At 28.7% G+C, this 16294-nt stretch overlaps 2 protein-coding genes and 1 long non-coding RNA gene across 5 annotated transcripts; 2 read left to right on the forward strand and 1 right to left on the reverse strand.

Annotated features, from left to right (window-relative positions):
* LOC137821544 (glycosyltransferase BC10-like) lies at window positions 1–7792 on the forward strand. 3 transcript variants are annotated; one of them, XM_068626185.1, is made up of 11 exons: window positions 1–336; window positions 1435–1948; window positions 2825–2923; window positions 3680–3780; window positions 3890–3961; window positions 4090–4180; window positions 4648–4728; window positions 6445–6504; window positions 6578–6700; window positions 7154–7192; window positions 7285–7792. In XM_068626185.1, the coding sequence occupies exons 2-11, from the start codon at window positions 1565–1567 to the stop codon at window positions 7411–7413; spliced, it is 1179 nt and encodes a 392-aa protein (XP_068482286.1). In that variant the 5' UTR covers window positions 1–336; window positions 1435–1564; the 3' UTR covers window positions 7414–7792. The 3 variants fall into 3 exon arrangements, with proteins under 3 accessions (XP_068482286.1, XP_068482287.1, XP_068482288.1); XM_068626186.1 differs by having other exon boundaries at window positions 22–336; window positions 1498–1948; XM_068626187.1 differs by having other exon boundaries at window positions 98–336; window positions 1508–1948.
* A 3024-nt stretch (window positions 7793–10816) lies between these two features.
* On the forward strand, window positions 10817–11622 carry LOC137822445 (uncharacterized). The gene is made up of 2 exons (XM_068627332.1): window positions 10817–10907; window positions 11378–11622. The coding sequence occupies exons 1-2, from the start codon at window positions 10847–10849 to the stop codon at window positions 11620–11622; spliced, it is 306 nt and encodes a 101-aa protein (XP_068483433.1). The 5' UTR covers window positions 10817–10846.
* Window positions 11623–14306: 2684 nt separating this feature from the next.
* On the reverse strand, window positions 14307–15428 carry LOC137821267 (uncharacterized). Its single transcript, XR_011082772.1, has 2 exons — window positions 15025–15428; window positions 14307–14575 (listed from the first exon to the last, which is right to left on the reverse strand). It is a non-coding gene; the product is annotated as an uncharacterized lncRNA (long non-coding RNA).
* Between the last annotated feature and the right edge of the window lie 866 nt (window positions 15429–16294).

Below are 16294 nucleotides of genomic sequence, written 5' to 3' on the forward strand. Positions count from 1 at the left end.
AAGACATTGATTGTTTTTTTTGTGTCTTCATGTGTGCAACTGCTACAGTGAAGAAACAGGGACCCTTTTGGTTTTTTAGAGAGAGAAAGCAAAAAGCACAACACAGAAACAAAGAAAAGCGAAACGATTTGCGTTTTGGAGAAGCCATCACAAAGAAATAGAGGCACACACATACTCTATCTCTCTCTCTTACTCTTCTCGCGTATGTGTTTTGTGATCGTGCATGCTTCCTTGCGATTCTCCTCCCCTATTACCATAGATCTTTCAACGCCCATTTCCCTCTGAGATCTTTCCTTTCACAAATGATGAGAATTTTTTGCATTCTTCAAGTCGCAGGTATCAACACTCCGTTTTTCAATTCTCACTGCGTGTGTGAGAGAGAAAGTTTTTGTTTTGAAACGTTTGGGGTGTTGGGTGCGGAAGATTTGAAAACAGTGAAGGAGGGAAGGGGATGCTTTTTTTTGGGTGAATTAATTAATGAGATTGTGTAGTGTTTTTCTAGATAATTCAATTTCAATCTCTAAGGCTGTTTGGTGTTTTTCTGGTAAATTAACCAACGAAATCGTGTAGTGTTTTTGCAAGATAATTTAATTTCAACGTGGAAGTTTTTTTTTTCTTCGATGAGTTTTTGTGTTTGAATTTTCACGTGGTGTTGGTATGGGTGGATACTTGTGTGTTACTTGTAGAAGTGCCCCCTTTGAATTGGAAATGAAAAAAACGTTGAATTGATCAGTTGTGTTAATTTATGAGATGTAATAAATGCTCATACTTTTCACGCTCGTGTGTTTTTTTTTTTTTCTCTCTGGGACATTCCTTTTTTCTGATTCCTTAATGTTATTATCGTGTTTGGTTGTACTAGCAAGGTGTGGTGCAATGGAAATAGATTTGTTTTATGATTTTAGATTTTTAGAGTTACATCCCTTTCCCACCTGATCATGGGTTTTGTTGTATATTTACGTAATCTCTCTAATGATTGAGGAACTGGGACTTTGTGGGATCAGATTGGAGTGTGTGGGATATGTTATGTTGTGTAAATATTTTCTTTTTTCATTTATAAATTGCCTTAAGAAAATTTCTTTTGACTTTGGGTTCAATCTTACACATATTAGTTCCTCCCTCTTCCTCACAATTTGTTGGTTAGGATTGTTTAATCTTTAACATATATTAAGATATTTTGATTTCGGCATCCCTATCTTAAAGTTTGGAATTTTTGACCGAGTTATTTTCATTGGACAGTAAGTTATTATGGGGGTTGAAAAATGTATCAAAAGTTAGCCTTTGATCACATTTTGAGCTATTGTAGTTAATTTTGTGGCGAACCTTAGCATGCACTGTGCATATTATTTTGGGTCCAGATGCTGGTTTCTGAACCTTAGTGGATTTAAATGGCCGAGTTGTTTGCTAATGTATCTTTGTTTTGTGTTTTTATTTCAGATTTTTCTGCATCAACCTGTTGAAGATTTCTTTTTGGCCATTGATCTTGATTTATTATTTTAGAGTGGTGCAGAATATGAATGAAAAGGAAATTGGTTGGAAGTGGTGAAAATTGTGATTCAAGTGCTAGATGAAGACAGCAAAAGATTTGCGCCTAGGCATGGGCGATTTGCAGATCTTTCCTGGGTCTCGTCATCGTCCTCCTATGAAGAAGCCAATGTGGATTATTGTCTTGGTTTTATTCGTGTGCGTGTTTCTAATATGTGCTTATATCTACCCACCAAAAAGCAGTTCTGCTTGTTACATCTTTTCTTCTGGAAGTTGCCGGTCAATTTCTGATTGGCTTCCACCAGCTCCCGCAAGGCAGTACACAGATGAAGAGATTGCATCGCATGCTGTTGTTAGGGATATTTTGAAAACACCTACAGTTCTTTCAAAGAATCCAAAAATTGCCTTCATGTTTTTGTCACCTGGTTCTCTACCATTTGAAAGATTGTGGGATAAATTTTTCCAAGTAAGGAATTGTTACGTGTTATCTGTAACTGATTATTTTTTGATGCATTGTTTTAGTTCATGTACACATGTCTTAAAATAATCTCTTTTACAAACAAATATGTGAGCAAGTCAAGCATAGCAATTGTTTTAGCCAGGACAAGACAAGGACAGATGGCTAGCTTGTACAAGAGTTAGGATGTGCAAGCTCTTATTTCTCTCTTACTAAATCAACTAATGTGTTTTCCTTTCTAAAATATATTTAATACTTACTTTTTAAAACATTTGTGATTCTTCTAAAACATATGATCCTTGGGAATATAGCAGTCTGTAATAGTATAGTCAATGTTTAGTTTCATCTTTACTTTGACGAGTTAGAGAAATAACCTGCTGTTCTCTCCAATGACACTAGTGATTCCATTGGTTGTGAAACACTTTTGGGTTTTATCATTCTTGTTTTAAAAGTGCTAGGATGAGGGAGAAACATCAGGATGTCGGGAATTGATAGAATTTGGAAAATTTATTCCTACTGTTGGGATGGTGAGACTAAACTGGAATGACAAACTAGGGTAGTTGTTTATTGTACACTTATCTGAATACTGAACAAGTGCTTTGCATGAAATTTGTCAATGGTCTTTCGGGTCCTAACAGAATGCAATGAATAATGGGTTTACAGTTAGGTTAAGTGTTTGGAACTTAACCTATTAATATATAATAAATGTACGCCACAAGATGTAAAATATGTTTGATTCATAAATTCTTGATACATGCATATGGGAGAATGGACAGTTACAGTTTGTAGTTGTAAATCTGTTGGTTAATTGTCTTTGCTTCTGAACCATGCTAATTCAGTGTGTGCTTAACCTGGAATAATGCTTTTCTCTCTCATTTTTGGTAGGGACATGAAGGGAAATTCTCAGTATATGTGCATGCATCTAAGACTAAACCAATTCACGTGAGCCGTTATTTTGTTAATCGGGATGTACGAAGTAATCAGGTGCGTAACCAGTGTCACAATTGTTCTGTTTACTATCATCTGTTATTTTATTAATCAGGATATACATAGTGACCATGTGTGTAACAGGTCTCATCATGATTATTCTGTTTCCTATCACCTATCAATTGTTTTGCTCATGTTTATGTATTTAATTTAAATCGTTGTTTAATGTTGTTACCTCTTGTTTTTCTTCTTCAGTTTCCTTTTAAGTTCTTTACATGAGTCGGCTTTTGTTAATGTAGTGATCAAAACAAATCTCCTACTTTAGAGTACCCAAATATATGAAACCATCTCCTTTGGACCTATTATCAACGCTAGAGATTAACTGATGCTGTAACTATTTAATAGACATCGTGCATAGGAATGTAGTGCTGACTCTGTCAATCTGGCTGTCTGAAATGGCAATATCTTGCATTGGTAACATAAGCCCCCAATTTCACACTTTACTTCCTCTTAAGAGATTATAGTGTGCATGTGTTTACTTATATGAATAATGTTACAAGTCTAGGATAACATTATATATAAGCTAGGAAGTTCAGTCTAGTTTTACTTCTGTGACTTTACTATTTTTGAGAATGCCTTAGCAACATATCATTATTAGTTGGAATTTTGTTTATAATAAGTTATGAATTCAATTTGAAGTTAGACTATCTGTTCTAAAAGTAGCTGTTATGGTAGCTAGTGTAATTATCAGTTGTTTATGATAATCTTGTTTTGTAGTTAGCGCTATGTTAATAGTTGGTTACTTTATTGCAGGTGGTGTGGGGTAAAATATCTATGGTTAATGCAGAACGGCGACTACTGGCAAATGCTTTACAAGATCCCGATAACCAGCAATTTGTTTTACTTTCTGATAGGTAAATATGTATCATGATATTGCTTTTAATTCTGTTCTTATTTCCAGGTAACTTACGTTATGTATATATATTTATTTTAGTTTCTAATCCTTTTGTACTGGTTTTGCAGCTGTGTGCCATTGTATACTTTTGATTATATTTTTGATTATCTGATGTACACAAACGTCAGCTTTGTTGATTGGTATGTCATGCTTTACATAGAGTATACTACCGTGTGTTCATCTGTAGTGTGGGTTGTTCTTCTAATTTCTGTTTTCTACCACCAATTTGGTGTCCTCAACTGATCCACCCTTTTCTTTTTCTTCTTAGCTTTAAGGATCCTGGTCCTCATGGCAATGGCAGGTATTCGCAACGCATGTTACCCGAAGTTGAGATAAAGAACTTTAGAAAGGGTGCACAGGTATATTACCCCAAAATAGGCTGCTTGCAGGAAATTCTTTATTTCAAATAGAAACTTTGTTTGCTTACTAGAATACATGGAATGTGAAATTTGAACTTAGTATTTGGGCTACTTAATTTTGCAATTGCCCTTTTCAAAGAATATCAATTGGATAAAGGAGGTGGCCATGATTTATGTCAATAGGCTTTACTAAAGCATCAATTACAAGATACGGCCGTAGTCCAGTCTTTTAGCTTAAAATATAGTGGTGAATAGATTATCAATAACAGAAGTATTCTTTGTTCTTGCCTGAAATCACCCCTTTTTCTTTTTACTTTTCTGTAGTCCTATTTGCCTCCTGTTGTGCTTTAATATCACCACACATGATGTGATGGAGCACAATTGTTTTTATACAATATAAATTCTGGCTCAATTCATTATGTCATCTGTTTAGATGTCTCTGCCTAATTGTTAGATTCCTGATGCAGTGGTTTTCAATGAAGCGGCAGCATGCTGTTATAGTTATGGCTGACAGCCTGTATTACTCAAAATTTAAGTCTTACTGTCAGGTGCAGTTCTTAAATACTGTTTCCATTAAAATTTTGAGCAATTTCTTTTATTTATCATTATTGAATATTTTCTTAATTTGCTTTGAACTGGCATGGTCATCGAACCAAGCAAGTTTAAGAATTTCACTTTTAGGGTAAAATACATTATCGTTGATTATGTGCCTCTGGCATATGGTTTACATGAAATGTTCTTTTATACAATATATGTATTCTGCCGTAAGTTCCTTCTCATAGCGATGGGTATTTAGAGCTGGTTTGTAAACTTTTCAACAAACAATTGCACCAATAGGAAAATAAGATGAATCAAGGAAATGAAAAGAATAAAACTTCCTGCAAAGTTATGGTCAACTTGTGCGTCTTAATTCTTTAGGAAACTCCCTCCCTCGTGTAACTTCTTTACAAACACCTATTTAATTTAACCAAGCTTCGCATTCTTGTCTTAAAAGTTTTAATAGTAGGTTTTAATGTTGAAAACGTTCCATAAGCTAGAAGCTATCCTAAGCTAGGCTCTCATTCATTTTTCTCCTAAATTTGAAATGAAAACTTGATGCCAGGAGTAATTTAATATCTTAGCTCTTTCCCCCTTACAAAAGGAAAAGCATCAGTGGTATAAGAGAAAATGATAATAGAGATATTATGGTTTCTGATACAATTGGACCTATATTAAAGACAAAGCTAGTTGATTTATCAGTTGAACACTTCCAACAGAATTTAAGTCGGTCAGGCTTGGTAGCTTGGATCAAAAGTAACCGGGCAGGAGAAATACCTATCATGGGATCCTTGCTAAAGAGTATAAAGCTATGTGATAGAATATCTAGTGCACAAACAAACAATCTCCCACTTGAATATTAACATCAGCAATACTGAGGGATATCTAGCAACACATCACTGTTACCCAATATTGAGAATGTGTTGTGATTAGACATAAAGTTTTCATGACATATGTCTTTGTGCAACCTAATTCCCTTGTCCAAATATCATAATTGAACACACGGCAATGATCATGTCATCCTTGTATAGTTCAATTATTTGTTTTCTTAATACCAAAGGAAGAGATTAAAACAAATGAGATCAATATCCCATATTGATTCATTTAGCATGGCCATGCATAATTGTTCACTCTATCCAGATGGTTCACAGATATTACCTTGTTATGAAGCAGGAACAAATCCCATCTAGACTTCAGAACATAAATATTAGTTGAGTTTGCATTCTTCGTTTTAGCCAAAGTCTTGCATAATCGCGTGCATCTACTCTACAAAATTAAGCTTTATACCTCCTGTTATATTCCTTTCCTTGAAAGAGATGTTTGTTTCGTTTTCTTCAAATATAAATAATTGCATTCTATGGAGAAAACATTTCTGCCTTTCAAGTGTAACTATGAATAGTGAGAAAATTCACAATGCTGAAAAATACATTTGAAAAATTCAAGTTTTCAGTTCTTAATAAAACTGTTATTAATTTTTTGAAGTAAAATGGATGCTCCACTTGCGCTTCTTCTATTGTTACTCAGAATGTTTAATCATAGAGACCAGTTCTGGAATTCAAACTTGAAACGGAGCATCTTATTGTGGCAAGTAACACAATATCTGTGGAAATATATATACACGCACACACACATACACGTGCCCATTCAAATGTATGACGAAGTATGAATTTGATCATTTTTAAATTTGGCTATGCTCAATTATTAACGTGAATATTATGATATTGCAGCCTGGTTTTGAAGGGAAAAATTGCATTGCAGATGAGCATTACTTACCTACATTCTTCCAGGTGAGAATTTCTATCTGTAATCTTGGCCTGTTCTAAGAGTTTAAGACTATTAACTAACGAGATTCTGTTTTAGATTGTTGATCCTGGTGGAATTGCAAATTGGTCAACAACTCATGTTGACTGGTCTGAGAGAAAGTGGCATCCAAAATCTTATAGGGTTCGAGATGTTACATATGAGCTTTTGAAGAATATTACGGTACAGTGCTATGCTATGATACATTTATTTTTCAATACAGAAACAGGCACCTGTGATGTGGGTGTAAAGAGAATATCCAATCTTATGTACCATGTTTTCCTTGAAATCCAAACAATGAAATTTTTTATTAGAAAAACTTTGAAAATATCCTTAGGTACATGCACCTGGCACTATATATGATTTATCTTTATTTTTTTATGAAGTTGCCGCAGAGGTATTGGAAGTAGTCTCTGTAAAGTTGGCATATTTTGATTTTAGTGTCTGGTCTCATCGTCTTCTCTATATCTTGCTGCCATCAATTGTCTTTATGTATTGCAATCATGTCTTTTTTGAGCAACCTTTTTCTGTGTTGTGGGAAAAAATTTACTTGTCTACTTTACTCATTGAACTGCTCTTTCAATATATTTTGTAACTGAGATCATGGATATTCATTACTCCATATGATATTCGCAGTCCATTGATGTTAGTGTGCATGTCTCCAGTGATGAGAAGGTATGTTCTCTGAGACCTTTCTTGATATCCTTGATTGATTGAGAATGAATAATGCATTGAGTGACTTAACAAGTTATCACAAATTGCTACAGAGAAAAGCACAAAGTTGGCCTTGCTTATGGAATGGGATTCAGAAGCCATGTTATCTATTTGCTAGGAAATTCAACCCTGGAACACTGGACACTTTGTTGCAGCTTTTTTCTAATTACTCAGCACCTTGAGCCAGCCATTTTTGACCCATTCTTTGGTGGGATTTAGCTGTTGCTTTCCACCTCCTTCTTCTTGGTCTCTCACTCATAGGGTAACAGTTGTAAATTACAACATTTTTATTTATACTGAGTGCAAGGTGTACTGGCATCACAGTTCCCAGTGGCTTAATGCATGTTGGGTAGGAGGCTAACATTTTAGTGTTGCTTCCCTTAGGGATAGGGATCAATGGCTTGATTCATTCCCCTCTGCCCCTTATTTTCATTTTGGGTTGTGTAACTTTTCTGATTTTGGGGGAATCATATCAACTCATTTTGTGATTGCTCTTCTTTGTAAAACTTTGCAAATGCAAATTGTTAGTTAAAATACAAATGTTACCATTCATTCAAGAAATTCATGCTTTACTTTACTCCTTCATGCAATCTTCATAGCTTCTTCATCAGGCTTATGCTGTTAAATTAGGGGTTTGAAATGTATCATCAAGATCTGTAATTTTAACTTTATTGATATAGCTTCAGAAGTTTTATATACCAGTAATGGTACTTTCTGGTTTGTATAACTGAAACTTTATATCTTAATTTTCCATCTTATTAATGGGTCATTTGTCATGTCCACATTACTCTCTCTCTCTCTCTATCAATATATATAATAATAATAAAGGATTTTTTTAATTAATATTCACAATTTTTTTAAGTTAATTTCAAGTGACTTTTTTTAGGTATCAAAAGTTTATTATTTGCATAACTACATACAATATTTCACTATTATCATTTTAAATTTTTACATTATTTTTTCTTAAAAGAAGAGTTAAATAAAAAATAATGTGTTATTTCAATAATTCATGTTAAACGAAAACCATATTTTTTATAAAATTATTAAAATGAAAATGAAAATTTATTTTAATAATATATTTCATTTATATATTTTATATTCATATTTACATTTAAGTATATTATAAAATTATAATATTTTGAATATTATAATTATCTTATGTATCTTTAGTAGAAGATAATAAAAGAAAGGCACATAAACTCTTTCATCATATTCACAATTATTTTACTTTTCTTTTACCTTCAATGTTAATCTTTATTTTTAATATATTATAAAGAGGAGAGAAAAATTAGAATAATTCTGGACAAAATTGACAAGAGATAACTTATTGTTTCTGTAGAAGGATAATTAATATCTACTAATAAAACCCAAACTTATTAATGGAAGATAAATGGAAGGTTGAGATTGAGAATAATTCATTTCATTTTAATATTAGATGAAAAGTAAATGTATGATTATTAGAAAAATAATTATATTTTTAACTAAAAAAAATAATTAAATTGTCATAAACTCTAAAAGGACTATTAAAGAGAAATAAAAGTCTTTAGCATTACTATTAAGTAAAATGTATTTTCTGTGCCTAATTTGTGCTTGAAAGGTATTTTTTTTTCTTAATAATATTTTTTTCGTGTGATTATTGTTATTTGAGGTATTAGTATAACTGATATGTGAAGTTGCATAATGATACCTAGCATGAAAACTTTATAAAAAAAAAGTATTTTTTTCTAGCTATTACTAGTTTTTTTTTTCTTTTTTTAATAATATTTTTTTTTTTCATGTGATTGTTGTTACTTGAAATGTCAACCTGATATGTCAAGTTGTATAATAATACCTAACATGAAAGTTTTATAAATAAAAGTATTTTCTAATTTCTTTCTTTCTTTAGCATTTATTGTTGCAAAAAATTATTCAATTAACACTCCATAAATAACATTTAATACTATTTAAGCTAAAATTTAATGCGCATTAATTTTATTCCATTCAGAAATTATTAAAACAAATAAATATTTAAGTGATGTTTTTTTTTAAAGTAAAGCTCATTTTAATTTCCATATGTATTCTTAGTTTTCTAGTATATAATTTGTTTCCTTTTTTTTTTTAACTTTTCACCACTTCATTTACTTTTTCATGACTAGTTTTATTTTCACCATTTTTTTATTAAATAACAACTAATTTTAAAAAAGAAAAGTAGTCCTTATATTAATTAAGTTGGATACTATTTTATAAATAAAAAAATATTGGTTTTTGAAATAATTTCTATTATAAATATAAATTTATAAAATAATTTCTAAACTGATATTTAACATTAGCTATTAAGGTTTTAATTACTAATTACTTTAGATTCTAAATTAGTCATTAATTATAAATTAGTGATTAATTTAGAATATAACGTCGTCAGATACCAATTTAAAAACTACTTTATAATTTTTTTATTAATAATAAAAATTATATTACATATCAATAATATTTTTTAGTTTATAAAATAATATCCAACTTAGTTAATATATAATAACTAACTATTTTTTGTCTCTTAAATTAGTTGCTATTTAATTATTTTATTGTAGTGTTTCTTCTTATTTTTCTTATTTCTCTTTAAAAAGTACACCAATAATTCTTTAAAAAATTATCAATAACTTAATTTTTCAAACAAATAATGTTCATAAAATTCCATTTTAATTTTTTTTTGTTATATTGATCTTTAGTGAAAACAAATATTTTAAAATGTCAAACTAAACTAAGCTTGAATTTTTTACTATTATATTAATCATTATTAAAAAAAAGTTGTGATAAACTATTTTATCAATTATCTTAATGACATTCATTATTTTAAATACTGAAAAATATTTAAATAAAAAAATCCAAAGATCAATTGATAACGAAAGTTTTAAAAATTATAAGATAATAATATAATATAATTGTTTTATCATGAATACGACTGTGACTAACAGAAAATCATGAAAAAAAACCAAATTTTAGAGACAAAAAATAATTAGTTGCTATAATAACTAAATTAGAGAGACCATTTTAGGGACTAAAAAAATTTGGTTTCTAAATTAGTTTCTATTACTGTTAAATAATTTATAAATTAATATCTAATTAGCTACCAAAGTTTTAACTGTCAATTATTTAGATTCTAAATTTGATAGCAAAAACCTTGGTTGCTAATTAGATATCAATTTAGAAACCATTTAATAATAATAGAAACTAATTGAGAAATCAAATATTTGTTTAGTCTCTAAAATCGTTTCTAATTTAGTTACTATAACAATTAATTATTTTTTTCTCTAAAATTAATTTCTATTTCATGATTTTCTTGTAGTGTATTTATACAATAAGCATGAAATTCTTTTGTTTTGTTTAGGAATAAAGCCAAATAACTTATTCCATCATTCAAATATTCATCATTTTGTAATGTTTTAATTCATTAAAAATATCAATAATTAAGAGCAATAATAGTATATTTGTGCTTTAGCCAAACTGTCATTAAATTAGTTTTTAATAACCCTAATGTTGCTAGCCTCGAGTCAATGCACAATAACTCTTATTTATAGAGTTATCATCCTTAATGCATATCACATCAAAGTCATAAACAAAGAATACTTCTTTTTTATCAGAATGGTGAACCACATCTCTTGTTATTTTCTTCTCTTTACCATTTTCATTCTGCTGGTAACAGGTTAGTCTCTTTCTTAATCATCATTATGATTCTATTAAAGCTCTTTATTATAATTCTATTAAAGGACTCAACAGGCTCAATAGTTGGAGAACATTTGAATTTTGGTGTCACACAAATAAAATTATTTTTAAAGATGAAGTGTTACATCACTTAGAGATATATAAAATTATTTTTAAAGATGAAGTGTTACATCACTTAGAGATATTTTTGGTTCAGTTGAAATTTTGATATTGGATTATACTTCTAAATTATACTTTGTATGTTTATCTTATTCTAATTGGTGTCTTGATCATTTGACTTGTCTTTTCTCGATTTAGTTTGTTTTTGTTATTGTTAGTTAGACGGAAATTGATACGTAGTTATTTGGAAGATTTTGTGATGCACGATACATTTCGTATTTTGTATGAGTTGGATCATCGTTCATATGTATACAATTTTTTCTTGATAATTTTTTTTTTCATTATTCTTAGGGCAAAAAGAAGTGAAAGAAGATTCAAATGGTGGTTCTAGAGATTTGGATTCATCTGAGTCTGTGATAGAAGATGAAACTATAAGGAAGTGCACTGGTTCTCAGGGACTCTGCAAAGAACAATGTGATGAAGATTGTTGCAATTCAAAATGTGCTGCCAAATACAATATGGGTGTTGGAACTTGTAAACTCTATTCTAAGAATTACAACATGTGTATTTGTAAATATGTTTGTCAACCAAATTAGGGCAAATTTTATATCTTTGGGATCAATGTCTCATCAACTAAATTAAATAACTATATTTTGTTTTCTTTTTCAAAACTGCTTGCTTTATAATCTTCTCTTCTTTTATGATCTTTTAAGGAATTAATTTAAGTTTATATTTTTAATGTATTTTTAAATGGGTTACTTATGATATTAGTTTTTATTTTATTTTTTTAATGCATATTTATGTGTTATTATATTTTTTTAATCTTTATTAATTAATTAAATGTGTAATTAGAAAAACAATATTATCTTGGTAAACTTTGAAAATTAACCGATGGAAAGGAATAATATTTTTATCAAAGATACAGAGGAAATAGTTATTACATAAAGGGCTAAGATGAAAAGAATGCCAATTTAACATCTAATTTGAAATTAATGAAAACCCACCAAATACTATTTTTTTTTAAAAATAACAATCAAATTTAGAAAAAAAAAACTAGTCAATATACTAACTTTAGTTAATTATTATTTTAAAAATTAAAAATTATTGAAATTTAAAACATTTTTATTATTAATAAAAAATTATAAAATAAATTCTAAATTAATATTTAACAATTAATTATATCAACATTTTAACTACTAATTATTTTATATTCTAAATTATACTAATAAATTTTTAATTTATAAAATGACCTATAATTTAGTAAATATATTTTTATTGATATTACACTTTTTCTATCCACATTGAATGTAATAATTTATCTTTTTGTACAGATTAACCATTAGTATGTGTGACCTTTGAAACAATTTTGCTAAAATCTTATTTAAAAAAATAAAAAAAATACTCACTTCATCTTGGAATGACTGAAATTTTAGTCTTGTGAAATAAATTAAAATTAAAAGATTAATTGTTCAGTTCCTAATATATCCTTAAATTAAGGGTTTTATTCGTTTCAGTACAAAATGCATCATCAAAACAGTAGAGTTATTTTGTAAACCGATTCAATAATGAAATATTTATCACTATTATTAATGTATGTGAAAACAAATCTTAAATTGCACTAATTATTAAACGGATAAAACGCATTAATTTAACACAAACAAATAATTAATTTTTTTAAAAATAATACTTTAAATTAAACGGTAAGATCATATATATTTTTTTTAGTTCTAAGAGTTCTCTCTCTCTCTCTATATATATATTTGGTGATTTTTTCTTAATGAGTTAGTTGATAGAAAGAAACTTCTTGGAGAGATTTTAAATCGCAAAACACTAAGGTTTTTGAAATTTTAAAATTTTTATTTAAGAAATATTTCCTTTAGAAGATACAAATTTTCAAGTAAAACTAAACAAATTTCTAACTGAAATTTATTTGAAACATAACTAAATAAAAAAAATATAAAAGTATGATTTTTTTTTTAAGTTTCTTGAAACTGTTTACCATTGAAACAAAATTGAATGTGTTTCTTAAACATAATATGACACTTTGATGATAGAAAAAAATAGTACAAACATCACAAAAGATAGTTTAAGAAACTATTGGAGATGTCATATATTTATTGAATTTAATAAATATAATAATAATAATATATTTTGTAAAGATCTATTTTATAAGTTTAAAAAAGAAAGTTTAAGTTAAATGAAAAATTATATATCAATATCAGAAAATCATTAACTAGAAACTAAACTTAGATACAAAAAAATAGTTAGCTGACTAAATTAGATACTATTTTATAGACTAAAAAAATTAGTGTTATCTAAATTGGTATCTAATCAACCAAGATTTTAATTATCAACTTTAGAATCAAAATTAATTAATAGCTAAAACTATGATAGCTAATTAGATACCAATTTAAAAATTAATTTAATTTTTTTTATTAATAATAGAAATTACTTTAGATATCAATAAATTTTTAGTTTATAAGATAATATTTAATTTATTTAATATAGTACCTAATTATTTTTTCTAAAATTAATTTTTATTTAATAATTTTTTTAGTGTATATTCATTTCTCACTTATCTAAAATATTTTCCTTTTTTAAAATATAAAATCTTTCATCTTTTCTTTAGATTTCTAAACTCATTTCTTATATTAGATAAAAGTAAAATGAGAGAAGAAAAATAAATATTAGATTATGAAGGTTTTTAATGATGCTTTCGCTATTTTTGTCTGTAAATATAACTTTTGTCCCATTCATGCATTGGGCTCAAGATTGACACTTTCCGGATTTTTAATTCTGCACCTCCATAATTACTAAGTGCATCTCATTTAAGAGAAAAATATTAAAATAATCTTCCTGTTCTATCTTTGATTTTTTTTAAAATAGATAATCCGAAAATCACTTTCACAAAAAGTAAAATATTAATTAAAAAATTATAGAGACGACTTACAAATTATGGAAATACAAAAAGAAAAAACTCACTTTTAGACTTTTGCTTATTCCACCCCATTATCTGTTCAGGACAAGAAAATAAACATTGATGCAACATCCTCATACATAATTAAAATTTGTAAAACTGTGTTCCAAATTCCTACATGTTTATATAAAGCTTAGTACATAATATGTCCCTATTTCACCTTGTAAGAAATAAGAAATCTCTACCCTTTCACTTGTCTTATAATCATATCATGGTTAAAATAAATCACTGTATTTGAACTTTTATCCGTTTTAGAAGTTAGTGTCCCGTCACAGTTTTATCTTTAAAATGCGTCTCGATGGATTGAAGGAGAAAAAAGTATATAACTACCATTAATCTCAAATTCTGAATGATGTGAGATTATATTGAACATACTGGATACTACTATAGAAACACACTCTTTAAGTGCATAGAAAGGAGTAGCACCATTACTCACAGAAAACTCACTTAATCAACTTGTCAAAATCTAACACAGAAGTAGTTGATCTCACTTTTTTGACAACACACAAGAGTTCTTCTCGTCCCTGATGTATATAGCCACGATAAAACCTCACTCACCCATGTAAAAAAACCTGCATGACATGACATAACAAAAGACGTGTAAAAGACTATATCAGCAGTGTTATTCACCAAATGATCTTCATCTGTGTAATATAATAGTGAAATACACACACAAAAAAGTATCATCATCATCGTCCAATAAATTGTTAGCAATTTTTTGTAGTCTGACTTGTATAAATTGTTGTAAGATGAAGTTTGGCGTTGAAAGAATAAACATAGTTTTGAATATTTTTATAAAAGCAATGTTTTTAACAAACAGAAGTCCTGAAATAGAATCTTAAGAGTTAAATTGAGGAGCTTCTACTCTTTAAGAAGATAAGTTAGAAATAATAAAAACTATTATAATAAACAGATAGTCTAATAAGGCCAACAAACACTCACTACAATAAATTCAACAATTAAGAAGTGAACTTTAAGTCTAACTCAACCTCATAAAACCAACTTATGAGATCGCACCCACCTATATATTATGAAATGTTTTAATCTATAGTTGATGATGAATCTTCAACCAGATATATATTTGACTTTTGACAGCTTAATCAAATTTGCTGATATTTTTCCAACATCCAACATGGAATTCTAGTAATATCTAAGAACTCTTGAAACTATATGAGAGAAAGTCATGAGAGTCTCACATGAGAGGAAAAAAGCGAAATATAGCCAAAGATAACCTGCCGGAAAAACCAGGAAATGAAACCACCTAACTTGCTATAGTTTGGTAGGAAATCAATGCCGGCAAGTCATCCTTGGCTTCATTCCACTTTCAACCTCTCCATGAAAGACTCTTAGACCAAAGGGACTTCTCAAAACTTGTTTTTTCCTTGGCATATGAATTTGGATCCATAGCCAATTCAAGCTCTATATGTTGCTGTAATCAGTGAGTTAGTGTGGTCTTTTATAGTGGCAAAAGTTGATGCTCTCATGCAATGAACAATATTTTCATTTTGACTTTGTTAAATCTTTTGGAGAAAATTGATAGGTATTACAACTCAACAATTCTATCTGTTTGATAAAAGCATTCCATTTGAAAAAGTATGCTGAGATTTTCTTCCAAAAGCTTTCCTTCAGCATTTGGGTCGGCCACTTCTGCACAATCAAGATTGCTGGGGTCTCCACCATCCTTTCAAGTTTCAATCAATTGACCTCAAAATTGATTTTCTTTTTGTGGGTATAGCATCTTTCATAAAAGGGACGGCAATGAGGATTTGTGCCACTACATGCCCATGCTTTTTTCTTATCTGTGTCATGATCATTGCATATATAGCATATGCTATTTGACAAGTTTTTTTTTTTTTTTTTTTTTTTTTTTTTTTTTTTTAAATTTCATTTGCAAATGGACATGGATTGATTTAGCTGAAAGACTAGACATAAGTTATCATAGACATTAGATACGACATGAATATTTCGACTCGTGTAATCTTTAAAATCTAAAACATCGTCGGAACACAAATATATATATATATATATATATTATGAATTATATATATTGACAATCAAGATTTACATAAAGAAATATGATTGAGTTTTTTTCTTTGTGGTAAAAAGATGTTTTCCATAACTGATTCAATTTTTTTTATGATTATAATAAAAATTTATACAATAAATTTGAATAAAAGATTATTATTTTATCTTACAACCGTATTAAAATTATTAGATATCTAATAAATATTTTTTAGTTCAGACATTAATATATAACTAGGAGTTCATATACGTGTCCGATATATATGTTG

This window comes from Phaseolus vulgaris, chromosome 9 (assembly GCF_000499845.2).
Source record: "Phaseolus vulgaris cultivar G19833 chromosome 9, P. vulgaris v2.0, whole genome shotgun sequence".
In the NCBI taxonomy this organism is placed as follows: domain Eukaryota; kingdom Viridiplantae; phylum Streptophyta; class Magnoliopsida; order Fabales; family Fabaceae; genus Phaseolus; species Phaseolus vulgaris.